Here is a 25004-nt window from a genome sequence, read left to right on the forward strand (position 1 = left end):
TCCATTACAATGAACCAAACGTACCAATAAGAAAGATTAAGTCAACCATTAGCATCTTGATAAAGGAAGTTAGGATAAGGGCTAATAATTTTCAGTCAATAGAGTTTAGGTTTGTACCTCACCAAGGGAATCCTATGGCGCACACACTAGCAAAGGAGGGAAGGAGGGTCGACGAGCCTAGTGTTTGGGTAGAGGAAGCACTGAGGTAGGTGGAAGTAGCGGTAGGAGGGATCGGAGGGCCATGCAAGTTCGGGACTGAGGTGGGTTTTTTGACGCTAGAGAAACGGTTCATCTTTGGGACTCCCGAGGCGGCTAGATTAGCAAGAGCATGATAATCGTTGAGATGCCATCGTGGGTGAAGATGGGGAGAGAAGCTACTCGTTTTTTCGAACTGGTGGTGATTGTTTGTAGATTTTGTGGGGAGCCGTTTCATCTAATTTCTTTTACGTTTTTTGTTTTGTTTTTCAATCTGGTTAGTGTGGTTTTTCTTGCTTTTGTTGTTTTGTTTATTTGGTTTTTTTTTTGGGGGGGGGGGGGGTTGTTTCCTATAGCTGCAATTATGACACCGATATGCTTGACCAATCGGTTGCTTTGGTGGGTAGGTGTAATGGCTCTCTTTTCTTTAATAATTATCATCAGCAATTATTTATTTCAAAAAAAAAATAGTAATAACCACGAGAACATTACCCTTAAATAGATTACATAAAAATATAACCCCAAAACTTACTTCATTTTTAACCATATTACATTCTTCATTGTTGCTCTTTGACACCTGTTTTCACTGCTTCACCGGTTTGTCTCTTAGGGAACAGCGGATTCCATTCATGACTCCTGGTGTTGGTTATGGAAAGGGAAATTTGTTTCTAAATGAAGATCGTCATTTTCTTCTTCTCCATCATTTTCACCGTCATATGTCCCAAGATATGCCTCATCTCCTTCCTCCTGTAGACCGCAGAATATATATATATTTTTTGTAAGAAAAACAAAGCATTAGATCGACTATCTTACATCAATATACAGCAGCAGAAAAAGGCAGAGAGAGAAAAAAAATTAAAGACCTCGGTGTCATCATCATCATCACTAGGATATGAAGAATCTAATCTGTCGTAGAATTCCTCGTCTCCTCGGGCATCCATACTGTGCATTTGATCCTATTAAAGCGCATGCAAGGTTAATGCATATGTATTCATGGTCACACTACTGAACCAAAGAAGAGAAAAAGCTAATATGCTACATAAGAAAACATACTATTTCAGATCTTATTTTCTCCACTTTAGCCTGCAGAGCTGAAATATGCTTTACAAGAGCCTGTTGACAGAATGAGTCATTTTACAGGTGTCTGCAAATTTAGAGGGTAAACTAAGGAGTTTTAAGGTTAAAGGTGGACTATCAAAAGCGTAAGGAACATGCTACCTCGCGTCTTTGAAGCTCAATTGAACGTGCCAAAGCCCTCCTCTTCGTTAAAAGATTCTTTGGCCTAATTGTAGAAGGTCGCTCATAATCATTTCCTCGGTAAACAATTATGGCATATCCTTTGGAGATTTTATCAACTGAAACCAAAACTCCACCACTTTCAGCTTCGAGTGCTATTGCAACCTTTTTTACCTGATCAAAATTTTTAGCCTTCATGATGATCTTTACCAATTCCCTGTATTTCCAGTGCAAGTGCATGTTTTCTATAGTACCATCGAAAACTCCACGTCTACCTGAAGCAAGAAATTCAATTCCCATAAGAATCTTAAATTCTATACAGGAAGACTATAAATCAGTGATAACTGTAGCTGAATGAGAGATACCAAGAAGTAAGAAAGCTTTCATCCTTAAACCGAGCTTGCGAAACATAAACCTTTCCTCATCAGTTATACTTTCTGGATCTGCCTGCCGGTCAGCTGGTTTTAAATAATCCTCAACCTTAGATAAAGTTCGTTCAGCTTTCAATAGCTTTCGCTCAGCCTGAAAGGCAAATATTCTTCATTCAAACCTATTTACCATTTAAATATACAAATTACAAGTAATGGTAGTACTCAAGAGTATAAATCTAAGAAAAAATGCACCAAAACATAGTGACTGAAGATTCAAGGAACTCACAAAAGCCAGGTTCTTTTCAAGTTTCCTGACTAGGTTCGCATGCCTCAAGATTTCTGCTTCCTTCAACACTTTTTCCTTATGATGATCATCCAACCTCTTTCCCCATCTAGCATCTGCATCCAAAGTTTCTCCGAGGGTACCTGCAGCTCCTGATTGCTCAGCTACTTCCGTGCTTTGTGCAAACAAAGCTGACGCTCTTAACCGTGCCTGCTCCTCCACATCTTGCAGGGACTTGGCCAATCTTTCCCTTTCCAATAATGCTTCAGCAACATCTGCAGACAAAAAGTTCTTTCCCCTGTAGAAGACCAAGAAGTCTTTGTTTCTAGAGAGAAGAATGCCCCCTGTCAATTTCTGAAGCCAATCAAAAGAAGGGCATTATCAACTGTTCAATCTGGTATTATCAGAATCCAAATAGTTGAACAAAACATATTTATGAAAACTGATATAAATGCCAGTAAATGTCCATATCACCATGGATTAATACCAGGAATTGTTTTCATCTCAAAATATTTCAACAAATACTGTATTACTTATTCAGCCTCAGGCAAGTGTATCACTTATATATTCTTAAGTCAAATAATGATAGCCAAAACAGAAGAAATTAGGAAGTTCGATAAAGTTGTAAAGTACAAATTGAATTGTCATGCTTATTTCATATTTAAAACTGATTTTATTCCTCATGGCTCCAATGGAAGGACTTCAAAAACCAGACTCCTAACAACAGAAGGCAAGTTCACAGGATAGCTAGACAATGTCCACTAACATATTCCCATTAGGCAGAATGGCTTCAACACATGCTGCGTGCTTGAAAAGAAAACAAAATAAACTCATGTATCATTATTTTGGGCATGATTAAGTACATAATCCAATAAATATACAAAAAGCAAAGATGCTTTCCTTAAAAAGTTCAAAGCTCAGGGGACATAAACAAAGCAAAAAGAAATAGGATAAGGAAATGCTTGAGCAAATGTAGTTTAATTACCTTGAGATCTTCAGCCATTCTCTCACTGGTAGTCAGTTGTACTCCTCGTTTAAGTGCAATCTTTGCAATAGAACTTTTTTCCCACAATTTAGTCATGGCCACCGCCAGACCTTGGAGTTGCCTACTTCTACCTGTGAGATGTATACTTCATTAGACATTCAAAAGACCTATGTTTAGATCACATGCAGTGACCCAATAAATGTAGCATACCTAGAGCAAAATGTGGAGGAAGAACTCTGGCAAGTCTCCTCAAAGACGTTGCTTCCTTTACCCCAAGAGAAGATCTTACTCCATAAGGAAGTACTCTAAATGGAGGCTGATATCCAGGAACTATTCCAGGAAGCAAATCAGCATCAACTGGTAACGGGTCACATCCTGGCCAATCTGCATACCTGGGACCTAGGCCCTCTAACAGCTTGTCTACTTCATCCTCATACTTTATTTCTGGCAATGGCTCTGTATTTTTATGCTCCTCAGTAGCAGTTTCAGAGTTAGTTTGAGGTGGAGCCACATCTTTATGAGGCACCAAGTCGGATGGATCCTCAGTTTTATCAGACACCAGGGGTGATGAAAATGTAGACATCTCATTTCTCTTATATATTTGTTTGTTCAGGTGCACTGAAGCAACCTCATAACTCACACCTCTATATAAAGAAATGGACGTCCCGGACCTCCAAATTACCAATCCTCCAGTTTTTCTCTGTACAAATGAGAAGACAAAAAAGCCAAATTAGAAAACAATAGAAAACTAACTTTTTATACTGGTTCAGAAGATGAATGATAACATTCTTACATGCTATTGTCACCTAAAATTACACTATTATTTATACTTTATTTTTGCACAACAATCAACATGAGATCATATAATTCCCCAACCAGAATAAGCATGGAATAAACATAGCATTCAAAGATGTACATACATATTCTCAAAAGAGGTCCATTAAGATTCAATTGTTGGTGAGGACTCAAAATATATACTTAATCTCATATTTCCTACAACTTTTACAAAAAAGAAAAAAAAAGTACAACAGAAATAAAGAAAGTGGATTAGAAGCAAACCTCCAATATTTCATGCATCCTTTTCATATTAAGAGCAGGTGCCCCCTCAACCTTTAACCTCACAATCTCCATAGTCTTCCACTTCTCATGAATTGTATCAACCACTTCTTGAGTAACACCAGCACCCTTAATTCTCATTTTACTCTTTGTCCGAAATGTCAAGTTCCTTAACCTCCTAAGTTCAGACTCAGGCAGAGTTAATTCAGCCAATGAAGCCTTGTTATCTCCTCTTGCTGTCCACTTCCCTTCTTCCTGTTCTTCCTTCCTCTTTTCCCATGGAAACATTATTTCCCCATCACTTCCAAATTCAGTTTCCATCCCCAAAGGTGACTCCTTTGAAAACCCACCTCTAGTATTTGGTAACATTCCTTCTTCCACATAAAACATATCCTCTATAGACCCTCTTTCAATCACTTTCCTTGGTTGTTCTTCTTTCTGCTCATTTTCCTCTCCAATGTACCCAAATTTCTTCAATTTCTCCACTATTTTCTCCATTGTACTGCTGCTGCCGCTCCCATTGTTATCACTCTTTGAATAAGACAAGCTCCATAAATTCCCATCTTTCCTATAATTGAACACTGTTTTCGGCGGTTTAGGCCCATTTCTTTTGTGGGTTTTGTTCCAATTATCTAACCAATTACTTGAAAAGGTGGGAAAAGCTTTGGTTTTGCTTTCTGGGTTTGGGTGAATTTGTGAGTTTGAAGTTATGGTATGGTTATTAGCACAAAAATTTAGGGTTTTGAGAGGGAAATGAAAAGAACTGTACCTGAAAAAAGGGCGAGGGAGGCCATGGAACCTGGAGAGAGAGGTTTGAAATGAATCCAAGAAGGTTGTTTTCGTTGTTGTTGTTGGATGAAATAGAGTCATTGATTAGATTAAGAAACAAAAGGAAAAAAAAAACAAAGGATTGGGTAATTTAAAAAAGGGTATTTAGATTACAATTTTGGAGAAGGCTAAGGATTTCAAAGTAGTTTCATGGAGTCTCTGACTGGAAGGCTTAACTGCTGAAACATGTTATGTTATATATTATCCATGGCTGGCGGGGAAGAAATATCTGAGGTCTGTTTCGTAGTTTGGGTTTCTTATTTAAAATTAAGTGTTCTTTTTCATTTATATATATTAGTGCTTAATATTGTTTAAGTGGTTAAATATATTACTTAAAAATAAAATAAAAGAAATAAATTAGTTATATAAAATTAATATAATATATTTTCTAAAATTTAAAATGATAAATAAAATATATCTAAATGTCTTATATCAATCTCTTAATAAATAATTATATAAATTGATATTTTAATCATACTATTAAATATATATTAATTTAAAATAAAAATAAAAATAATTTAATTTTTAAGCCTAGTATAAATAAATTAAACTAATATAAAAGTTTTCCAAATAAACTTAATATATATTTTAAAATTTTATAAATATATATTATATATATTAAGAATAATATTGAAATCGCTATTGTTGAAAATAGCGGTGTGAAGTAGAGTCACACCAATAGTGGTGGATTGCAGTTGCAATTTAGCAGGTAACGGCTAATTGCGGCAATAACGAGCTGCTATTCCCGTTATTTTTCTGCTATTCCCATTGATATCTATTTTTTTACTTTGTTATTAGTTATTAGTTGTGTGAATTTTAAAAAAATTCACAACCGCGATAACCGCAGTGTCCGCAATAGCATTTGTTATGTCCACAACTGCGATAAACGTAACGCGAGTGAAAACACGACAACAACCGCAATTTAAATCCCTGATCACGACATATGTTCTTTGCTTTTTCTCTTTTCTTTTCTCTCATTGATTTTTTTTCTTGTCATTCATTTCATGTGATTAATAAAGAGATCGAAAAGAATCCAGCGAAATGTTTTAAATGAAATGGGGTTTTGTCGAGAATGATCCGGGTCCTTTCTTTGCACCCTTCTTATGAAGTTGCTTTTTGGGTTTCAAACTTGTTTGAGGTTGACGATGATTTCCCTTCTTGATTCTTTCTATTTCTAGCTTTCTTTTATCTTTTTTCGCATTATACATTGTAACATCATGAGAATAAGATTCAGATTATCAACAAATTGAATTTACAACCAAATCCACCAAAATACATGGCTCAAACCTACGTTGTCAAGGTTGAGTATCTCATGCGAATGCTTAGAGATTAGCTTGTCATTCTCAGTTTGCACCTTCTCCCTCGAGCCTATCCCTGACCCTTCAACAACTGGTAAGAACTGAACAAAAGAAGAGAGCATGATAATGTAGTTAATGAGAAATATTTACATTGAAACACAGGTCAAGAGGCCCAAGAGTTCAAACCTTGGGATGCTTGCTTTTTAGCAGGCTTTTCTCCTGGCAATTTCCTATCGAATTTCCCACCACTGGCTGTAGATGTAGCAGCGATCCCAGCAACATTCCCCAATTCATCTTTAGTTACTTTCTTAGGTGGAGCCCAGGTTCCTGTTATGGACAGAGCCGTAGCAGCAAGCTGAACATGGCTGCAGCAAACTATTTAAAGTAAAATCAACAAAAACATAACACAGCCAAATTCTTAAACTGATATAAAATGATAACAAGGAGTCTGGCAACAATCGGAAGACTAAACCAAAGATCTATTTTATTTAATGCAAGCTTATTAAAGTGTCCAAACATCCGCACGAAGAACTAGGAAGTTTGGACGAAAATGGTGCTTATAGAAAAGAGACCCAGCAACCATGGGCACCCATAAGCATGATCTGTAAAATCATAGGCTAACCTTTAAACTGCTTAAATGACATAAATATTAGGGTACAAGGGAATGCCATCAAAGAATGGGAATCGCAGGTTGGAATAGTTCTACATGTATTCAAAGAATGGGTAAGACCTTGGCAAAGCACCAAATTTTGCAGCTTGTTTCAAGTTCTGGAGGCGATTCTTCTCTTGCTTCTCAACCCGTTTCTTTTTATCATCTTGTCTTTTAGCAAAAGGATCCTCTCCTGGCTCTAGAAAAAACAACAATCATGGTCAACACAATCAAACATGTCCAATATGTTCTATTAGATGCTTGTAAACTTATGAAGTAAAGGTCTATCTATTACATGATGTGTTTGTAGTAATTAAAAAGTCCATTCGATACTCACCATCAGTCATCTTGGCCTCAATGATGGCTATGTCTTTATCATCATTGACACTATCATAACCAAAGCGACGTTTCCATGTACCAGTCTGTTCATCCCATGCAACTTTGTCCTTTTTACGTTTCTTTATACCCACAAGATATTCCAAAACAATGGAAAATGAGTTTGCACTCTAAAAGAACCATGTAAGTAGGATAGGTGAAACGAATTACCTTTCCTTTTAGCAAACTCCTCCCAATTTGTAGGAGGTTTAGGCTTTGGAAGCTGAAAACACAAGCAAATAAAGCATTTCAGTTCTGATGGCAGCTTATCAACCAAATAAAACATTGCTCATATACACTAATATAAAATTCAATTTTCAAGAGAATTAAGTAAAAGGCCAGGCTTACATGCTTCTCCCTTGGAAGCTTTGTAGTTGGAGGAGGCAGCTTAACAAGGGGCCCATCTACATCCTGGGTTGAAGGTAAATTAAAAGAGACTATCAGCAACCACTTGAACTAACTTGGTACCCTCTTGTAAACATTCCTTAACTAGTTCATACCTAAACATTTATAGCGGCAATCAATATTCCACATCTTTTACAGATCAAATAAGCAAAATAAAATCTGCAGTTCTTGCTTTACCAAGTTTGAAGGAAATAAGTATCATAATGCATAGCTATTCAATTTATTTTAGAGCTCCAAATCACCTTTGCCCCCCAAAAATTTCTTATCATCCCAATAAAAAAAAAATACCCCAAAGAGAAAGACGAAAAGTACCCATATAACAAAACAACTCAAAAATCAAACTACTACAAAAATAATAATTATTATTATGAAGGAACAAAAGGGGCAAACTTGGAAGTGGGGAGGGAAGGAAAGTTGTGAAAAGGGTTAAAAGCGAGGAGATTTCCCACTTCTAGTTGAAAAGGGTTCTAGTTCTCCTCCGTCTCCATCTTCAGCTGGCGTTGGTATGTGGTGTTGTGTTGGAGAAATCGGATTAGTAAAACGCAGCCGAAAATAAATTTAGAGTATAAACCGGCTATAGGCCTAATCATCTTTAAAGTATAAACTTCCACTTATGCATCATTAGTGACTAACTTAATATTTAAGTAAATCACATCATAAATATCTCAAGTAAATTAATTAATTCACAAATAGATTTAAAATTAATTCATCTTGGTTTCAGTCCAATATGTCATTCTACTAATGAATATAATTATGTATCTACTTGTGGAGTCAACTGCTCCGATAGCCAAGACTAGTCATCTTTTCAATTAAAATTATAGATGACATAATAATCCTTCTCAATATTTAAATCAAATACTCACTTTGATTCTTTTACGGTATTCCGAACTCCTTTAGATTATCTACTTATCTTCAGTTTGAACTTAGACAATCAATAAGCTAATATTTTTTTCTCACAATTTCGTTATGCATGCGAAATATAAAAAACATAATAGTAAAATGTGAAATTAATTTATTTATTTATTTATCGTACAAATAAGTAGAAAACAATTACATATTTACTATACTATGGACACATTTTTTAATAACCTTATGATAGATAGATGATAATGCCTGTTGTTTTTGAAAATCTACTAGCCACCAAAAGTTTATCTTGAAAAGTGGGTGACTCTTCGTCAACTTTTTTATTTATTTTTGTTTTGAGAGTATTTCAGAATAATAATGATCTCATGAGTCAGTTTGAACCCTTGTTGGTTTTATATATTTTTTTATTTGTTTTCTATTGTTTAATAAGTTTTCACTTTTAAAAAATTTTATCTGCTCTCATAGCACTTTTTTTAATATTATTTTTGCAAGTGATTTTAGAGAGTTTTTGTCACCATCATCTCCAATTTGGTGAATGTTTGGTTCTTTTTTTATTTTTGTCGATTTTTGCTCGTCATTTTGGACCATTCGAGACTGATTTTTTTATTGGCATTAAGTTCTTGCGATCACTTTAGAATATAGTACTTGAGTTATAACAGAGTCAATTGTCAACGTGCCATAATATTCTATTGTTGGTGAGAGTGAAGCTTTTGTTGTGTTGATGGAGATTGTATTAAGTTTATTTATTATTTATTATTATTTTTAAAAATAATTTTCCTAATCAAACTATATATAGAAATTGTGTTAAATTATTTTATTTGTATGGTGCGTTGGTTAAAATTCTTATCATACACCTCTTCCGCACGAATTCAAACTAGATATGTTTATGGGTCGGGTTACTTGCATAGACTTGAAGTCCACTCAAAATTTAGGAGGATTGAGTAAAAAAATTAGGTTTGTTTAAAATATTGGTCGGGCTTAAACATTCAAGACCCGAGCTTGGATATATATATACATATATAAAACCAACAATAAGTAAATGTGTTATACCAATTTTTACATGATTAATCTTTTTAATACCTAATTTAAAAATAAAACAGTTATATAATTTTTTTTATGATATAAATAGTTACATAAGTTGATACAAAAATTAAAATTAAAATTATGAAAGAATTTTTTTAAAATAATTTATTTTTTAAATTAAATGATTTAAAGTTTATCAAATAAATAAAAGTAAATATTTTTAAACAATTTTATTTTTAAAAATAAATTTAAAGTAAATTAAATGAATTTTCAATAATTAATTATATTTTTAAAGCTATTATAATTTAAATAATTTAAAGTCTCTTAAATAAATCAAATAAATATTTTAGAAATCTATCGTTGAGGACTTGAAATTTTTAAGCTAATGTAAGTTAAATGAATTCTAAAATATAAAATATAAAATGAGTATTAAAATTATTATTATACCGACTAAAAAAACGTCATAATTAATTGATTAGTCGGGGGCTAAAAAATAATCTCGAATGGTTGAATTGTAATTTTTTTAATTAGGTGATTAAAAAAACACATACCCATAATTCAATAGTAATACAGTAGTTACCTAATTTAAAAACAAAAGAAAATTTTCAAAACTGAAATAAATAAAATAAAGATAAAGATAAATTTTTGAGCAGTTATCCAAGCCCAAATAAAACATGAATATTAGGGTTTCCTTTTTCTTCTATAAATTAGTGCTTGTTTCTAAGGTTTATATCTCTTCTTGTGGCTGGCTCGGTGGCTAGAACAAGTTACTCCTTTTTCTTTTTCTTTTTTTGATAATTTTTTTATTTAAACTCAATTAAAGAAAAGAAAAACAAATTTCTGGAGATTGATCGCAGCTTTCCTCTTAGGGTTTATCGGTGACAAGGTAGATGCATTTTCTTTTATTTTTTGTTTTTTAAAAATGGAGGAAAAAGAAAAGAGGATGATGAAAACAATCAGACGGATTCCCATTGATTTTTTTTCTATGAGAACATTATCAGCTACTTCTGGCTCTTAGATTTTTTTTTCGTCGTTTTATTTTATTTTTATATCTTTTATTGAGAAAAAAATATTTTCTACTCTTATGGTGGTTTAAAGTTTAAACCACTATCTGATTGTTTCCACCAAGATTTCAGAGGTTTTTTTTTTCAGTTAATTTTATCAAATCTGTATTGTTTATAATCGTTTTCTAGATTTTTAAAATTAAGTACTTGGGTTTTTAATGAATTCGTTGGTTTACTAATTTTTTAATAAAAATTTTAAGCTTATTTTTTGTGTTTTATCATTTTAGTAGTCTATTTTTTTTAATTTTTAAAAAATTAATTAAAATTTTACTATATTACGAGAGTAAATTATTATTAATTTAAAATTTTATAAATTCCAAAACAACAATGGAAAATTTTCTATTTTGGAAGGATTTGGCTTCGCCTGGCTAGAATAGAAGATCCATTGAGTTACGTAGAAGGAATCTCTGTTATGAAGTGCATCAGTTTTCAATGACGAGAGTTTTGGCGGTGCCTTTAAACTGGAGTCAAAACGTTGCCGTTTCTTCTGTGAAAGATCATTCATTAAGCTTTCGTTCAGTGGTTTTTTATTTCGTATGTTAATTTACCAATTTCCTTTTTTCTTTTTTGATATAAAGATCTGATTATTTTGCTGGTGGATTTTTGAATTGCTGATAGTAAGTTTTAATTTTTAACACAAAATTATCAGTTTTTAACATTGAATTATTGCGAATTTAATAATTCAGATTAAATCGGTAACACCACTTGTATCCTTTAATACAATATTTCGTATTGGATCTAGCTTTTAAAATTTTATACACTAATGTAAATTCATTAATTTACATTTAGCATTCCACGCATGAAGCTAGTAATGTATTATTGAAAATTACGTCAAAAAAAATACCATGTGAAAAGCTAGTTACGTAGAAAGAAGATCGGTATTTGTAGCAAGTCTGTAATCCAAATTTTTTTATTTTTCTTTTTTGAGAAATCAACATGCATATAATAATAATAATAATAATAAACCTAAAACCCATCCTCCCTGAGAAGAAAAACGGTAAAAAGAAAAACATAGACATCATAAAATGACTTACGAATTCTTAGAAAACCCTACACCGCTTGCCTACAACCCACCCCCCCAACCCAACCCCGCCTTGGATTATTCATTTATATCCCCTTGAAGATGGTCCCATGGTACTGTAAAATCTATAATAAAATTCTAAAGCCAGTAAAAAACCACCAAGCATTCATTATATTTTACAAGACCACAAACACATCCCTAAGGGGATCCATAGAAAATGTTAGCAACCGTTTGATAAAAAGTTCTTCACTGTTTAGGGTATCCTGAACCATCTTCTGAAAGAAGGCCGTTCGAGTGAGGAATTGGATTGGCTTCTTTGATCAAATCACCATTTGTTGTTGCTATATCTTTCTTTTCATCTCCAGGCTTTTCTTCCCATACCTGCAATTTTGAGAATCGATGCGCGCAAAACGGATTAGTTTTATGGATGAACAAACATTAATTTATCAGTTATAATTTGTAAGAATATTCATATCTTGCCTGCTTTTGCAACTGATGTTTAGCCTTTTTCTCCTGAATTGCTTTCTGGCGAATCTCGTAAAATTCGAAATCGTCTAAAATGCAAGTTTTGCTGGAATGGTCCTTGAAGATTTTGAGCAACTTAAGGCCTTGATCAAGCTTGATCTGCGCAAACCAACCAGAGATTACCCTCGGAATACGCAGTAAGTAGAAAGAGAGGGGAAAACTCTACTTAAGAAACGAAGAATACCTCTTGCGTATCCCTGCTATTTGTGACGGGCTTATTCTCATTGTTCTCTAAGGTAATGTGCTTCAAGGAATTATTAGGTACATCCTTAATAATGAGCCATCTTACTGGGAAACAGCCAGTCCATTTGTCTTGTTGCCAGAACTCCACATTCTTTTGAAAATCAACTGCCCCTACCATCTCGGCAATGCCGACAAATTGCCCACTTGTATTGACCTATAAGAAGTAGAACAAATTAAGCAGAGCAAAAACTAAGAATTAATTTACCCAATAGACAAGATGCAATAAGAGACCAACCGAGAAGAAGAGAAATATAGGGCAGTGACCAGATTTCTGCTGAGCTTCCTGGTAAGCTGCATCAAGCTTTTTGTTACCATTTGGTGTGCTCGCCCAAACATTGTACTTAATGCTTTTATGAACATCATCCTCGCTGTATGATTTAATAACAAAGAACTTGGCATCGTCATAATCCACAGGGAATTCTACTAGGTTATACTGTTCACGGTCTGGAACAACACATGCCTTTTCCTCATCCTTGGTTCCATCTGAGGGAATATTTTGCCCCTTAGTAGATGCTGTGATAGGTGTTGCACCCTTTTGGCTCTTAGGCCCCTTAGCCCTAGGTCCCCTGTTCAATTCATTAAAACCGTCCATGATATCATTGCCTGAACCAAAATAACCATTGCCCCGTCCCCTTGGTCTATACTTGTTGTCTGCCAACCAACCCCTTTCATTTGTTCGCAAATCATAACCATTAGATCCAAAGCCCATCCCAGATCTGAATGTGGTCCCATACTGACCATATGGTTTGTTTGGGTACATTCTATTGACATAACCATGAGTTGTGCCCATGCCGGACATTGGCCCAGGGTGGTGCAGTCCCTTTAAATTCAAAAGTATGATGATTAGAAGTAAAAATTCAAAAGAATATAACGCCAAGAGAACTAAGAAAATCGCATAACATAAAAATACAAAGGAAATTATTAGAAAAGCAAAATCATGCATACCATGTAATTAGAATTCGATCTGAAGTTTTGATTCCTTGAAGATGGAAAACCATTTGCTTTTGAAACCAAAGAGTTCATTGCAGGGCTTGAGACAGGCCTGTGCTGCCCATCTGAAAACATAGAGCCATCAAGCCATGGGATAGGGGATCGAAACCCATCAAAACCGTATCTTGGATCCTGATATCCACTTCCTGGTGGGGGTCCCCTTCCATACGAATTATTGGTATTAAATGTGCTGGGGTATGATGGTTTTATTGCGCCTGGACCATTATTCCCCTTCACACTGCCACCATTGGCAACTCCATTGGAATTTGAGTTAGGTGTTTCAACAGGTAAGGGCTTCTGATCAGCAGCAGCAGAGGTCAGAAGCTCACCATGGGATGGAGCCGCAGGGTTTGGCGTGAATGGACCACTGTTTAGAGTCATCGGCTGGAAGAAGGGAGGATACTGGTAGTGTTGTGGACCATACAATTGACCATCATTCCCCAGAGTCGGAACTGGGGAAGCTGCAGGTGAATACGGTCCATATGGTGCATAGCTGTAACCATGATGATACATAAGAGATCCATTGTCCCCGTAAACCCCCTGAAAACGTAGTACATGGAGGTTCAATAAAATTCATGAAAGATTTAGCAGTTAATAGTAACTTTGAGTACAAGGAGAACGTGAAAAGGACTTACTGAAGTCATGTCAACTCCATCTGGATTTAAATATTGTGAATATTCATCCCACTCGTTACCGGTGCCATCAAAGCCTGCAATATACATTATACATATATGAATCCAATTCTAGCCCTGATTAATTCGGCATAAAAGATGCAGAAACAAAGAAACTGCTCATTTACTACCTCCATAGTAATACGCAGATGGATAACCACTAGGAATATAGCACATAGTCGGATCCATAAAATCCTGTAACAAAGGTGTTGTGGATCTGTCAAACGTCGGAATTTGGGTATTCCCAGTGTTGCCTGAATCAACAGAACCATACTGATAAACAGAAGACTGCACAGAAAAATAAATCAGGCATTTAGATATCCATTGAAATTCTTGCAACAGACCGAACATAGATCGGCATACTTAGATTGAATCGTCCGCATCAAATACAATAGTTTTATCCATAATTAAAATAGTAGTAAAAGGACATCACCTTCTTAGTAGGCTCAGGAATATCGAAGGGCTTTGCCTGCGAATCTATAGTCAATTTCTGCAACAGCTCTGCTGTTTCTAAAAGGAGTAAAAGAATACAAACCTTGGGCAACTTAAAAAAATATTCCGAATCTATAACGTTCACAACTCAGACATCGCCACAAATATTCTTAAAGATTGGAAAGAGCAACAAAGAACAAGTTAAACAACAAATTCAATCAAATCAAATCGAATAACAATATAAAAGATAAGTTACCAGAGACAACCAAGCGAAAGAAGATCAAGAACCATATAAATGAAGCAAAACAGAATCTATCTCATAAATTCAAAAGAATATGAATCGTGAAAGCAACAAATTCAAATCAAAAAGTGCAAACAAAGTACAGATCTAAAAGAAACCGAAACAAAAAAAAAATTCATAGCCGCAAAAAGAAGCATAAACGAATAATTAAGGATACGATCTGCAGGAGGAGCAACTGTAGGCGCCATTAACAACACTTAAAAATCTCTAAACCCTAATAAATCCCAAAATCTCAGATGTATGGGGGTTTTAGAAGACAAAAGAGAGAGCAAAAGGGGAACAACACCAGTTACACTCTCAGCCTCAAACCTCAGCCACAGCCGCCGCCGCGTCAGCCGCCAAGAGAGAGAGAAAACAGAGATTTGGGGAATTAGGGAAAAGAGAGCAAAAGAGGAGAGAGTTTTTGAAAATCCAAATCCGGTGATTCAAATAGCACCACGAGGGCTTTCTCGATTTTCGCTTCTTCTCACCTTTTAGTTCACTGTTGTTCCACGTGGCGTTATATTACTCGTTTATTTGCATATCGATTCGCATTCTATTGGTTGGTGATATTATTACGGTGACAGTCGGCGATGATTTTTTTGTTAAGCAAACCGTGTGTCACTGGGGGACAAAATCCTTGTGAAACCCTAAATTAGTAATTGCATTGAAAATCCTAATTGGAAAGAAAATCTTATCCAAAAAGCTAAAAAGTATACAAAGAATCAATTACTTTTATTATAAATTAATACATTTATATTCTTTTACATAAATTGAAAATCATATTATTTTATTTTTTAATTAATTAATTCCCATCTATTTTCTTGATCCTCAATCTCAAATTGATATATTTTGATAACCAAATTAATTTCACCTCCACTATTTTAATTAATTAAATTTTTATCCTTTTAAATTTAAAAAAATTACTTTTTTTCAGTTTTTTATTATTATTTGAAATGAACTTTAAAATCATCAAAAGTATTTCATAAGATAAATTTATCTAAATAATAATTCTTCTATTGTTATACAATTATGAGTTCAATGTTTTTCAATTATAAATTATGAAAATTTTGAACATGTTAGGCTTATATGTTACTAGCTTTTTATTTGGTTACACCCCAAATAATATTTTTAAAAAAACCCTAATATATTTTCACTTAATATGACAGTTATTTAATTAATTATTATATTATATATATTGATTACGTTTTTCTCTGATTGCTGACTTATATTTTTTTTTATCTTAGTCCTTTATGTCTTAGATTTCAAAATTTAAATTTAGTTTAAATACTAAAACTGTTAACCCTTTTTATATTAAATTTGTTGATGTGATATTTTAAAAAAAAACTTACTTAATAGTTATTATAATAAACAGTTGCTAACACTGTTAAACTAAAAAAAATAGTATTATAATAAACCTGAATATAACAAAATAATTTAATCAACATTAACAATTAAACCTAAATTTAAAAATCAGAAAAATAGTACTAAACTCTTAAAAAGAAATACATAAACTAAATTCTAAATTTTTACAAATAGAACAATATCTTAGTCATAACTTATTTCGAAAGACATGCTCTATGAACATTATTTTTTCCATTTACAAAATTTAAACTAAAAAAAAAAAAGAAACCATCAAATTTCTTGCCATTACCTATTTATTTAAAAGAAATTTTATTGATTATTCAATTAAGTACAGAATTTTTTTTTACATATTTTTAATATTTCAGTTATAACATAATGACAAAAAAAATCCAGTCCTAAGAATTTAATAACGTCACGTGTTAAAAAGCTAAAAAATCAACCCCAAAAAAAAATCTGTTTTTTTCATCATTAAATTAATGTTTTCCATAGGACCAAAAATTAAATACTAATACGGGCCAAAATCCAAGTACACATGAGGCAGGCACAATGGCGAAGGAAAAAAAATAAACACTAAAATTACATATAAATTTTAATTTAATATATAATAGGTTTAATACATAATTAGGTACCTAAACTCGATATTTTTTTTTCTAATATGGTGCCTATTTTATTTTTTAATGCAATATGATATCTTTATTTTACAAAACTTATACATTTTGGTAGGTAAAATGTTAACCTTTTAGTGTTCAATTTAAATTTTAGAGTTAATTTGACGAAAATTCATAATTAGCTAATAATATTAGTAATTTAAATATAAAATTAAACAAATTCACAATTAACACTAAATTTATTTTATTAACAAAATCATGAAAAATTCAAACCTAATAATATTAGTAATTAACTTTTCATCAAATTAATCTTACAACCTATTGTCAAATATTTAAGTACCAAAATATGTAACTATTGTCAAATACATGTACTAAATTGGACAAAAAAATAACACGATTAACACATCAAGAAAAAGCATATCTTTAACACAATACGGACACCTACTTATTATATACATAAACAATTATATTTAAATTTCAAGAGTTATTTCTTTAATGTGTTGATGCTTTTATAGGCTAAAAATTGCATAATAACACCTTTTGTTGTGTTCTTAATTAAGATTTTCATTTTAAATGTTTATGGTCTTTAGCTTTTAGTGTTCCTATGTATAATCGAATCAAAATCAAATTATCATTCCATAAACACTACACTGAATACACAAATAAGGGGCTATAAATAAAAATAATATAAGAGAAGGGATGTTATTACTCTAGTTATAGTTCAAGTAGCGGCATCCTACCGGTTACTGTGAAATCTTTAAAACAGGAAAAGCAATGACATCTCGGATGCTGGCGGAATCCGTCAAGAGCATCACCAACCTGTCAATTCCAAGTCCCTACAAACAACCATGTTCGAAGTTAGGTTTTGTCAGCAACACATGATAATTATATATGAATCCCCCCACTTCTGAAACTCAGAACAACAGTGCAATAGCATATAAATAATACAAATGGATGGACCACATTGCAACCAAAAAGCTCGTGCGGCCTGCATAGGGAGGAGCAGTCCAGTTGGTTCGGTTAAAAAAGATACAAAAACTGACTTAATTGATCAACTTAGGTCTTAACTGACCTAACCAAACTAATTTCAACACCGATCAGTTAAAAAGGTTAAACCAAATTGGGCTGGCTTTGGGGTTTTGGATAAAAAAATTTATATATGCATATTTTAATATTAGAAGCGGGCTATGTAAGTTGGTTTGGTAAAAAAAATTCATAACCGATAACTATGCACTACAAGACCACTTTAACCATCATAACCGACTCAGGCAAAGCCAGTGATTAAGTCAATTTGAACAGATTTTCGCTCACCCCTACCCAGGCATAAGACCCCCTGTAAGCAAGGTCCGCAGAAAATCTCAATTTCTGTAGCCTTCCCTCCATTTACAGAGGGAACCCTGACCAACCGGATGGACCACAGTGCAACCATCTTTTGTAATATATATAAATGCATGCCAGCAACATGGAAAACTTAAGAGCGTGTGCAACAAAATGAATCCAATCCAAAAGTAGAAGTCATAACTCAACCCAGCATGTGAATTGAATAGGTGGAACTGATTATTTTTGACAAACTCAACAACGAAAAATAAATGCCAATATCTGCAAACAAGAAGACGAGTTTACCATTCCTGAAGCTGGAGGCATTCCATATTCCAAAGCAGTAAGAAAATCATCATCAAGAGTCACTTCATACATGGAGTCCTCATCTATATTCTTTTGCTCTCCTGTGCCATCCGTGACTGAAACAGCTTCTGCTCTCTTCTTGTTATGTTGTCTTACTTGCTCTTCCAGGCGAGCTCTCTGCCGCAGTGGGAAACAAATGACGATATTTTAGATTTCAAGTTAAAACCAAATTGAAAGTCACTGTTCACAAGAACATTAGCAATGATATCTCATAAATTATGCTAAAAGAGACTTTGTAAGACTCTTCAACCATGCTTTTTATCTTCAAAGCCACTAAACGAATAAGCGTCTCAAGAAAGGGAAGTGTACAGGCTGTGCTATATATGAACCTGCGATGCACCAATCAAATCACCTGTTCCAATCCATTCATTGCCTATTTATGTTACTTGTTGGAAGCTATTCACATAGAAATAACAATCTAGTAAATAAGATTCATAAGCGCAAATAGACTTTTCTATAATCAATAAAAGTATTTTAAAGTTGCATCGATTTTAAGGGGCCATCTTTATAGATTTGATTTCAAGTTATTGACACACTTGCATAATTTACACTATAAGTAGAAAAGAATAAATCATTACTACTTGCCCCAGACCAACTAAAAACCACTACCATGACTTATGCTGATGGTTTAAATATCCGAATACAAAGAATAAGCATCTCTAGCATATTAAAGAAAATGTAATTCATACCTGGTCCAAAGGATCAGTCAACTCCGAGAATGCATTGGCCAGTTCACGACCACATATGAAGAGTTCAAATCTCTCAGTCAAACCTGCATGCCTATTTTCCAGAGAACTTAGAGTAAGTAATTCTGAAAGTGAAGACAACAATATGCACAAATCCCTACATAAAATTGCACCAGTTCCTTGTAAAACTTCCATACCTCCGGTGAGGTTTGGCAAGAGGAGATATTTCAATGGGATAGTCCAAAACAAATGTAGGTTGCAGGAGCTTCGGTTCAACAAAAATTTCAAAAACCTGAAGGCGAATAAATAAACCAAAGGCTTATTGCAAGTTGAAACTAGCAGTGAAACTTAGGTTGCAAGCTGAAGAAACTTTGGGCATTACTTTATTGTTTTTTTCAAGCTTAGGGTGAAACAGGAATTGCATTACCTTGTGTGAAATGTATTCAGTTTTTCAATCGCTAAGAATACTTTCATTCCCAATGTGCAAATAATTTTCTGTTGCAGCATTTTGCAATTAACTCTATAAGGAACTAAAATTCATGGAACATTAATGAAGACTGACCTCATTAAGGAGGTGGCCAAGTGAAGGGCAAGCTTCAATGGAAGACTTGTCCTTACTATCGAGACCAAGCCCAACTGCCTTCAGAACAACATCTTTAGCAACTTTAAGATCATCTTCCAATTCAGTGAAATCAACCCCAGTGACTTCTTTAACAAGATTGTGCATGGTTTCCCTCCGCCATGGCCGCTGCAACTGTATCTCAGTCCCCTGTATAGAAGGCATACATTAGTAGTTTCAATCTGTTCCAGACAGATAAATTTTTTTTGAAAAAAAAATGATATTTAGAACTTCCAGAAATGAAATTAACTATTTTTATTAGCCATGAGATGCACTACCTGGTAATCAATGGTGAGCTTTCCATTAACTTCAAGAGCACATTGGGTCACAATTTCCTCGGCCATGTCCATCATACTCTGATAGTCTGAATATGCTTCATACATCTAAAACCATTTAAAAAGATGATGATTATCAGGGTTCAAAAATACAAATTTTAATGCTTAAAATCATCTGAAGCAAATTTGCACTGCCAAGCACACATCAGTGTTTGATATTTTTATAAATACCTCAATGGTAGTAAATTCGGGATTATGACGAGTAGAAATGCCTTCGTTTCTGAATATCCGACCAATCTCATATACTTTTTCAAATCCCCCAACCTGTTATTAGAAGATAAAATATTGTTGGCAGTATAAACTTAAAAGCCAAACAAATATCAGAATCAGACGTTAAAGATGAAAGATAAAAGAAAGGGGGAAAAACAAAAGAATAAATCAGTATTATCAAGGGTGCAAGCCACTCTCTAGGCATTAGAACCCTTGTATTCCACAAGGCACAAGGCCCAAAAAAATTATTTAACTCAGTGAAGGCACAATATGTCTACATGTTCGTTTTTCTACATCTGTTTGTGTATCTATTATAAGTTAATGTTTTAATTGAAAGAGTGGTCTGGTTTATTCCACAAAAAGATAAAAATTTACATTTTTTTCCACTTCTGTATGATCCTATGCCTAGTGTTGAACAATCAAGTATTGGAATGTAGAGAGTTTGAAGTTATTCCCTTTCCTAAAAATTAGCACAAACTCCTCAGTTTCATCCTAAGGTTTAAATACCTGAAGCTGCAAAGCCTTTTTATTATTATTGAGGAATCAGGCCCCCGGGGGGGGGGGGAGTCACCAAATTTTGCATGGAAAATGGTAACTAAAATGTTTAGGATCTCACCAGCATTCTCTTCAAGTGAAGTTCAGTTGCAATTCTTAGATAAAGATCCCTTCCAAGGGAGTTATGGTATGTCACAAATGGCTGTGCTTCAGCCCCACCAGCTGCTCCCTAGTTGATCAAATTAATTAGTTAAATTCCCCGAAAACAGTATTGCTTTGGCACCACTAAACAAAGTAGAGGTAAATATATAATGCATTAAGTACTATAATCATAGATTTTATGTATCGAAAAAAATTAGTAATATATAATTTTCAGAAAAATGCAAAAACTTAAGTGACAACTTTTTTGAGTGTCTTCTGAAATGTTTCCTGTATGAAAATGAAGCAAAATGATTCCATGGAAACTAATCACATAGAAAAAAGAATATCTTCAAAGCCTCTAAGGAGAACTCAGCTCCTCCATAACCCTAAACTTCAACATAACTCTTTAGCTCAATCAGTTGACTTCCTCTCATTGTCCCACCTATCATACTTGCAGCAATATGGTTCCATAACAAGAAAGGCATTGATCTAATGCTGGCTGCTAATTTTAGTGCCCTTGTGCTTCTTGATTTGCATTTGCCAATTTTTGTAGATCATAGATGGAAGAGAATCTTTGACTGTTTACTGTTTTTCTTGTTTTCTCTATGCATTCCTCAAAGCAGTAAATACAAATTTATTCCAGCAAAACATTTAATATGTTAACAACCGCACAAATTTAGACTGCCAATACTATTTTTTATGAAAACGAAGACGTAAATTATTTCGTTTTTCAAAAACCAAACAAACCAGTCAATTTTTTCCTTTGGAGACTTCTGCAAATTAGTTTTACATATTGCTCTAAAGAACAGAGAAGAATTTAACCTTTTCCTAAGTAGGCTTTTGACATCAAAGATAGAAATTTTAAAAGATAAAGAGCTATGTGAATTCACATCTCCACCTAGAAGAACTCACATTTCTTTTGCCTAGTAGTGTTCAACAAGAAAAAGCTTGAAGAAGTCAGATGAAAGATGATTCAGTCAAGAATCAGCAAAATATGTACCACCAACACCTAGGAAAACTATGAGTTTTATTCACAAACCTGCAGAACTGGAGTTTCAACTTCAACAAAACCTCGAGATTCTACTGTCTTTCGTATCTCCCTCATGATCTACTATAAGAAAGGTTATTAAGAATACAATTTCAATGTGTCAAAGCTCAAATCACATAGGCACCAGAAAAACAAGACCTACACACACATGAACATACATACATGTCAAGCAATCCATAACTTAAACCATTTAATCAAGTTCATACAGCTCTAAATAGACAACCAGATGGCTCAAATATTTTTCAAGTCAATAACCATTATTAATGAGGAAAAAGAATCGTCACAAAAAAAGTCAGGAAGTAAATGCTTTCCTCCAAACAAGAATTAGTATTTTACTAAAGAAACAAGCTTGCTCAAGAATAGAAAAAATCAGACAATAACAATAATTATACAAATGGTAAAATCAGAAAGCTAGGCTACAGTAGAAAATTGGAGAAAAGGTTTAGGTTTGGATCAACATCCATCTATGACACTTAATATTCATTTGTTACAAAAATTCGAGAAATGTTAGTGCACATTCAAAAAGCAAGGGTCTCGGTATAAATACCTGGTCCACCATTTATTGCTCAACAAATCAGGCTATTAACAAAATATTACCACCCACTAAATTTTTTGACAAATTTCTGCTAAAACCAATGACTATGTGATTTTCACCATGACTAAGACAAAATTCTGCATGGTTTACCTAAAGCAAGAAAGGTAGAATATTTGAAGGAAAATGAAAAATGCACAGCATAATAATTCCTTCTACATAAGAATATAAACTGATATAATGAGAGAGACCAACCATGTAAACCAACTTATATGTAGTTTTATTGAAGATGGAATACACTATACCCTAAAAGAACAAGCAATTCTTCCTTGGTTCAATGAGCAACCAGATGGTGATTAGAGTGTAAAAGTGACTCTATACAGTAGAGGCACAATAACAAAATGATTAAAATGTCACAAAAACAACCTGATAGCAAGAAAAACAAAAGGTAATTTCAATATCATTCCAAATGTGGAAATACATCACCTTTGCTCGTTTCCGGAATATGTCAGCTACTTCAGGATTTGCAATCATGTCAACATACCTAAACATGGGAGGAGGAGGAAATAATGGTCAAAGGGGTGAAACATTCCATCAATATCAAAACAAACACCAAGAATAAAACATATAAAGAACAAACAAATCCCAATGGGTTATATTCACTTAAGTAAGAGTTATGATTTAAAAAAGCCTCCTTGATGCAATTACTAATAGCTAAATTAAGGATATTAGTAACGCAATGGTATAAAAAAACTACTGATAATTATGCTTAATAAAGACAAGTGAAGGGGGGGCAAATATCCAGCAAAATAAATAGAGGATCTCAGTAGTTTGACTGAGTGCGTTATAAGATGATTCAACATGAATATCAATAAACATAAAACAGAAGATGAAGTTAACAACAAGTCACCTTTGACGGTATCGCTTATCAATGTCGGTTAAACCATGAAACTTGTCCGGCAGTGGAAGTAGTGATTTAGTAAGGATTGAAAAAGAAACTACCTTAACAGAAAGCTCCCCTGAACAGTGAAGCAGAAAAAACCATACAATAAAATACACTGATAGAGATTAAAATAGAAGCAACAATGAGAGTAAATTCACTGTAAATGAAGTAAGCTCACCTTTCTCAGTCCGCTTGATAGAGCCAGAAGCACCCAATATATCACCAATATCAACAAGTGTCTTTAACTGCTCAAATTGATCATTCAAAAGCCTTTCTTTCTCACAGTATAGCTACAATCATTTGATAGAAATACAATAATCTAACAATGTTAATGAATTATAGCAGAAACACTACAGATTATAACTGAAAAAGGGGGAAAAAAAGAGAAAAAAAAACCTGAATAGTGCCGGAATCATCTCTTAAAGTGAGAAAAGCAAGCTTCCCAAAGGCTCTACGAGCCACAATTCGGCCTGCAATAGAAACATGGTGGCTCTCACTATCCAACTCTTCGCCATTGTTTAGATCCTTGTATATTTCTTGAAGCTCCTTAGCACTGTGACTCCTATCCCACTTATAACCGTACGGCTCCGTCCCTTTGCTCCGCAATTGCTCTACTTTTTTCAGGCGGATCGCACGGACGGCTTCACGGTCCGAAGTGTTAGTGGAAGTGGATGTGGAGGTGGAGGTGGAGGTGGAAGCGCGGCGGTTGCGAGAGGGCAACCTTGTGTTGGTGGCGTTGGCGGCGGCGGCGCCATTGTCTAAGCAGCGGACTAGGCCAGAGGAAGTACCTAATCCAAATAGTTGCCTCAAATTCGAAGGCCTTGCAATGGATGAAGATAACCTCCAAACCTTCAAGCCCTCCATCTTCAAATTGCTTTATGCTTTTTGCTGTTATTACCAGTTTACCACTACTACCACTCTTCTTCCTCATTTTATCTGCTAGTCCATCTTCGAACTTTTTCCATTTTTCTTGTTGGTCAAATTTCCCATCAGGTCCCTGAATTTGAATGAAGTTTTAAATTTAATCCCTACACTTAAAAGAATTCAATTTAATCATTCGTGTTCAAGTCTCACCATTTACAATTGCAACCCGTGCCATGATGAATTTTGTCTGATTCTTTCATATTCTTCGTGCATTGTATTTTGTACTAATCTGATAATACATTGTAATTACTTATATTTATAACAGCTCCATTTATCTATCAAGATTTTATCTGTGGTAGAAAAGTGGTTAAAAAACATATAAGAGGTACATAAATTATTGTTTTTATGCAAATTTTTATTTTATATTCTTCTACATAATTAATTATAAAGTGTATAAAAATCGTATAAAAGGTGCGTGAATTATTGCTTTTATGCAATATTTTATTTTAAATTCTTCCACACGATTAATTATAAAGTTTATAAGTTTATGATGTTCTTAATTCGTAATAAAATATTTAATTAGAAAATTTAACCATATATTAAATTTATATTTTTAATTCCACTCATTAAAGATTATTTTCATTTAATAAAAAATTATTAATAGATTTTTTTCCTGTGAAA

The 25004-nt window shown here is 33.7% G+C and overlaps 4 protein-coding genes, 1 long non-coding RNA gene and 1 other non-coding gene across 9 annotated transcripts; 2 read left to right on the top strand and 4 right to left on the bottom strand.

The window, feature by feature from the left end:
* Positions 1-599: 599 nt before the first annotated feature.
* LOC121204859 (CRM-domain containing factor CFM3A, chloroplastic/mitochondrial) lies at positions 600-5217 on the bottom strand. The gene is made up of 9 exons (XM_041075556.1): positions 4130-5217; positions 3281-3770; positions 3071-3201; positions 2089-2439; positions 1797-1953; positions 1414-1706; positions 1249-1308; positions 1059-1151; positions 600-942 (listed from the first exon to the last, which is right to left on the bottom strand). Exons 1-9 carry the CDS (start codon positions 4994-4996, stop codon positions 823-825), a joined length of 2562 nt encoding a protein of 853 aa, XP_040931490.1. The 5' UTR covers positions 4997-5217; the 3' UTR covers positions 600-822.
* A 952-nt stretch (positions 5218-6169) lies between these two features.
* Positions 6170-8256, bottom strand: LOC121204861 (ribosome biogenesis regulatory protein homolog). 4 transcript variants are annotated; one of them, XM_041075558.1, is made up of 7 exons: positions 8131-8256; positions 7625-7687; positions 7448-7499; positions 7239-7359; positions 6983-7100; positions 6439-6617; positions 6170-6353 (listed from the first exon to the last, which is right to left on the bottom strand). In XM_041075558.1, the coding sequence occupies exons 2-7, from the start codon at positions 7678-7680 to the stop codon at positions 6337-6339; spliced, it is 543 nt and encodes a 180-aa protein (XP_040931492.1). In that variant the 5' UTR covers positions 7681-7687; positions 8131-8256; the 3' UTR covers positions 6170-6336. The 4 variants fall into 4 exon arrangements, with proteins under 4 accessions (XP_040931492.1, XP_040931491.1, XP_040931494.1 ...); XM_041075557.1 differs by having other exon boundaries at positions 7777-8243; XM_041075560.1 differs by having other exon boundaries at positions 8072-8227.
* Positions 8257-10236: 1980 nt separating this feature from the next.
* Positions 10237-11232, top strand: LOC107926242 (uncharacterized). The gene is made up of 2 exons (XR_001692178.2): positions 10237-10454; positions 10984-11232. It is a non-coding gene; the product is annotated as an uncharacterized lncRNA (long non-coding RNA).
* On the top strand, positions 10506-10584 carry LOC121205461 (small nucleolar RNA R12). The gene has a single exon (XR_005900538.1). It is a non-coding gene; the product is annotated as a small nucleolar RNA R12 (small nucleolar RNA).
* A 398-nt stretch (positions 11233-11630) lies between the features above and the next one.
* On the bottom strand, positions 11631-16400 carry LOC107926241 (YTH domain-containing protein ECT4). The gene is made up of 9 exons (XM_016857033.2): positions 14973-16400; positions 14516-14592; positions 14214-14370; positions 14047-14120; positions 13367-13951; positions 12657-13241; positions 12363-12575; positions 12134-12277; positions 11631-12034 (listed from the first exon to the last, which is right to left on the bottom strand). The coding sequence occupies exons 1-9, from the start codon at positions 15001-15003 to the stop codon at positions 11900-11902; spliced, it is 2001 nt and encodes a 666-aa protein (XP_016712522.1). The 5' UTR covers positions 15004-16400; the 3' UTR covers positions 11631-11899.
* Positions 16401-17376: 976 nt separating this feature from the next.
* LOC107926317 (lysine--tRNA ligase, chloroplastic/mitochondrial) lies at positions 17377-24463 on the bottom strand. The gene is made up of 13 exons (XM_016857150.2): positions 23856-24463; positions 23638-23749; positions 23427-23535; positions 23003-23060; positions 21976-22044; positions 20917-21024; positions 20262-20354; positions 20034-20138; positions 19699-19905; positions 19334-19428; positions 19140-19230; positions 18391-18567; positions 17377-17603 (listed from the first exon to the last, which is right to left on the bottom strand). Exons 1-13 carry the CDS (start codon positions 24321-24323, stop codon positions 17511-17513), a joined length of 1785 nt encoding a protein of 594 aa, XP_016712639.1. The 5' UTR covers positions 24324-24463; the 3' UTR covers positions 17377-17510.
* Positions 24464-25004: the final 541 nt, after the last annotated feature.

The sequence above is a fragment of the Gossypium hirsutum genome, chromosome A08 (genome assembly GCF_007990345.1).
Source record: "Gossypium hirsutum isolate 1008001.06 chromosome A08, Gossypium_hirsutum_v2.1, whole genome shotgun sequence".
Lineage (NCBI taxonomy): Eukaryota > Viridiplantae > Streptophyta > Magnoliopsida > Malvales > Malvaceae > Gossypium > Gossypium hirsutum.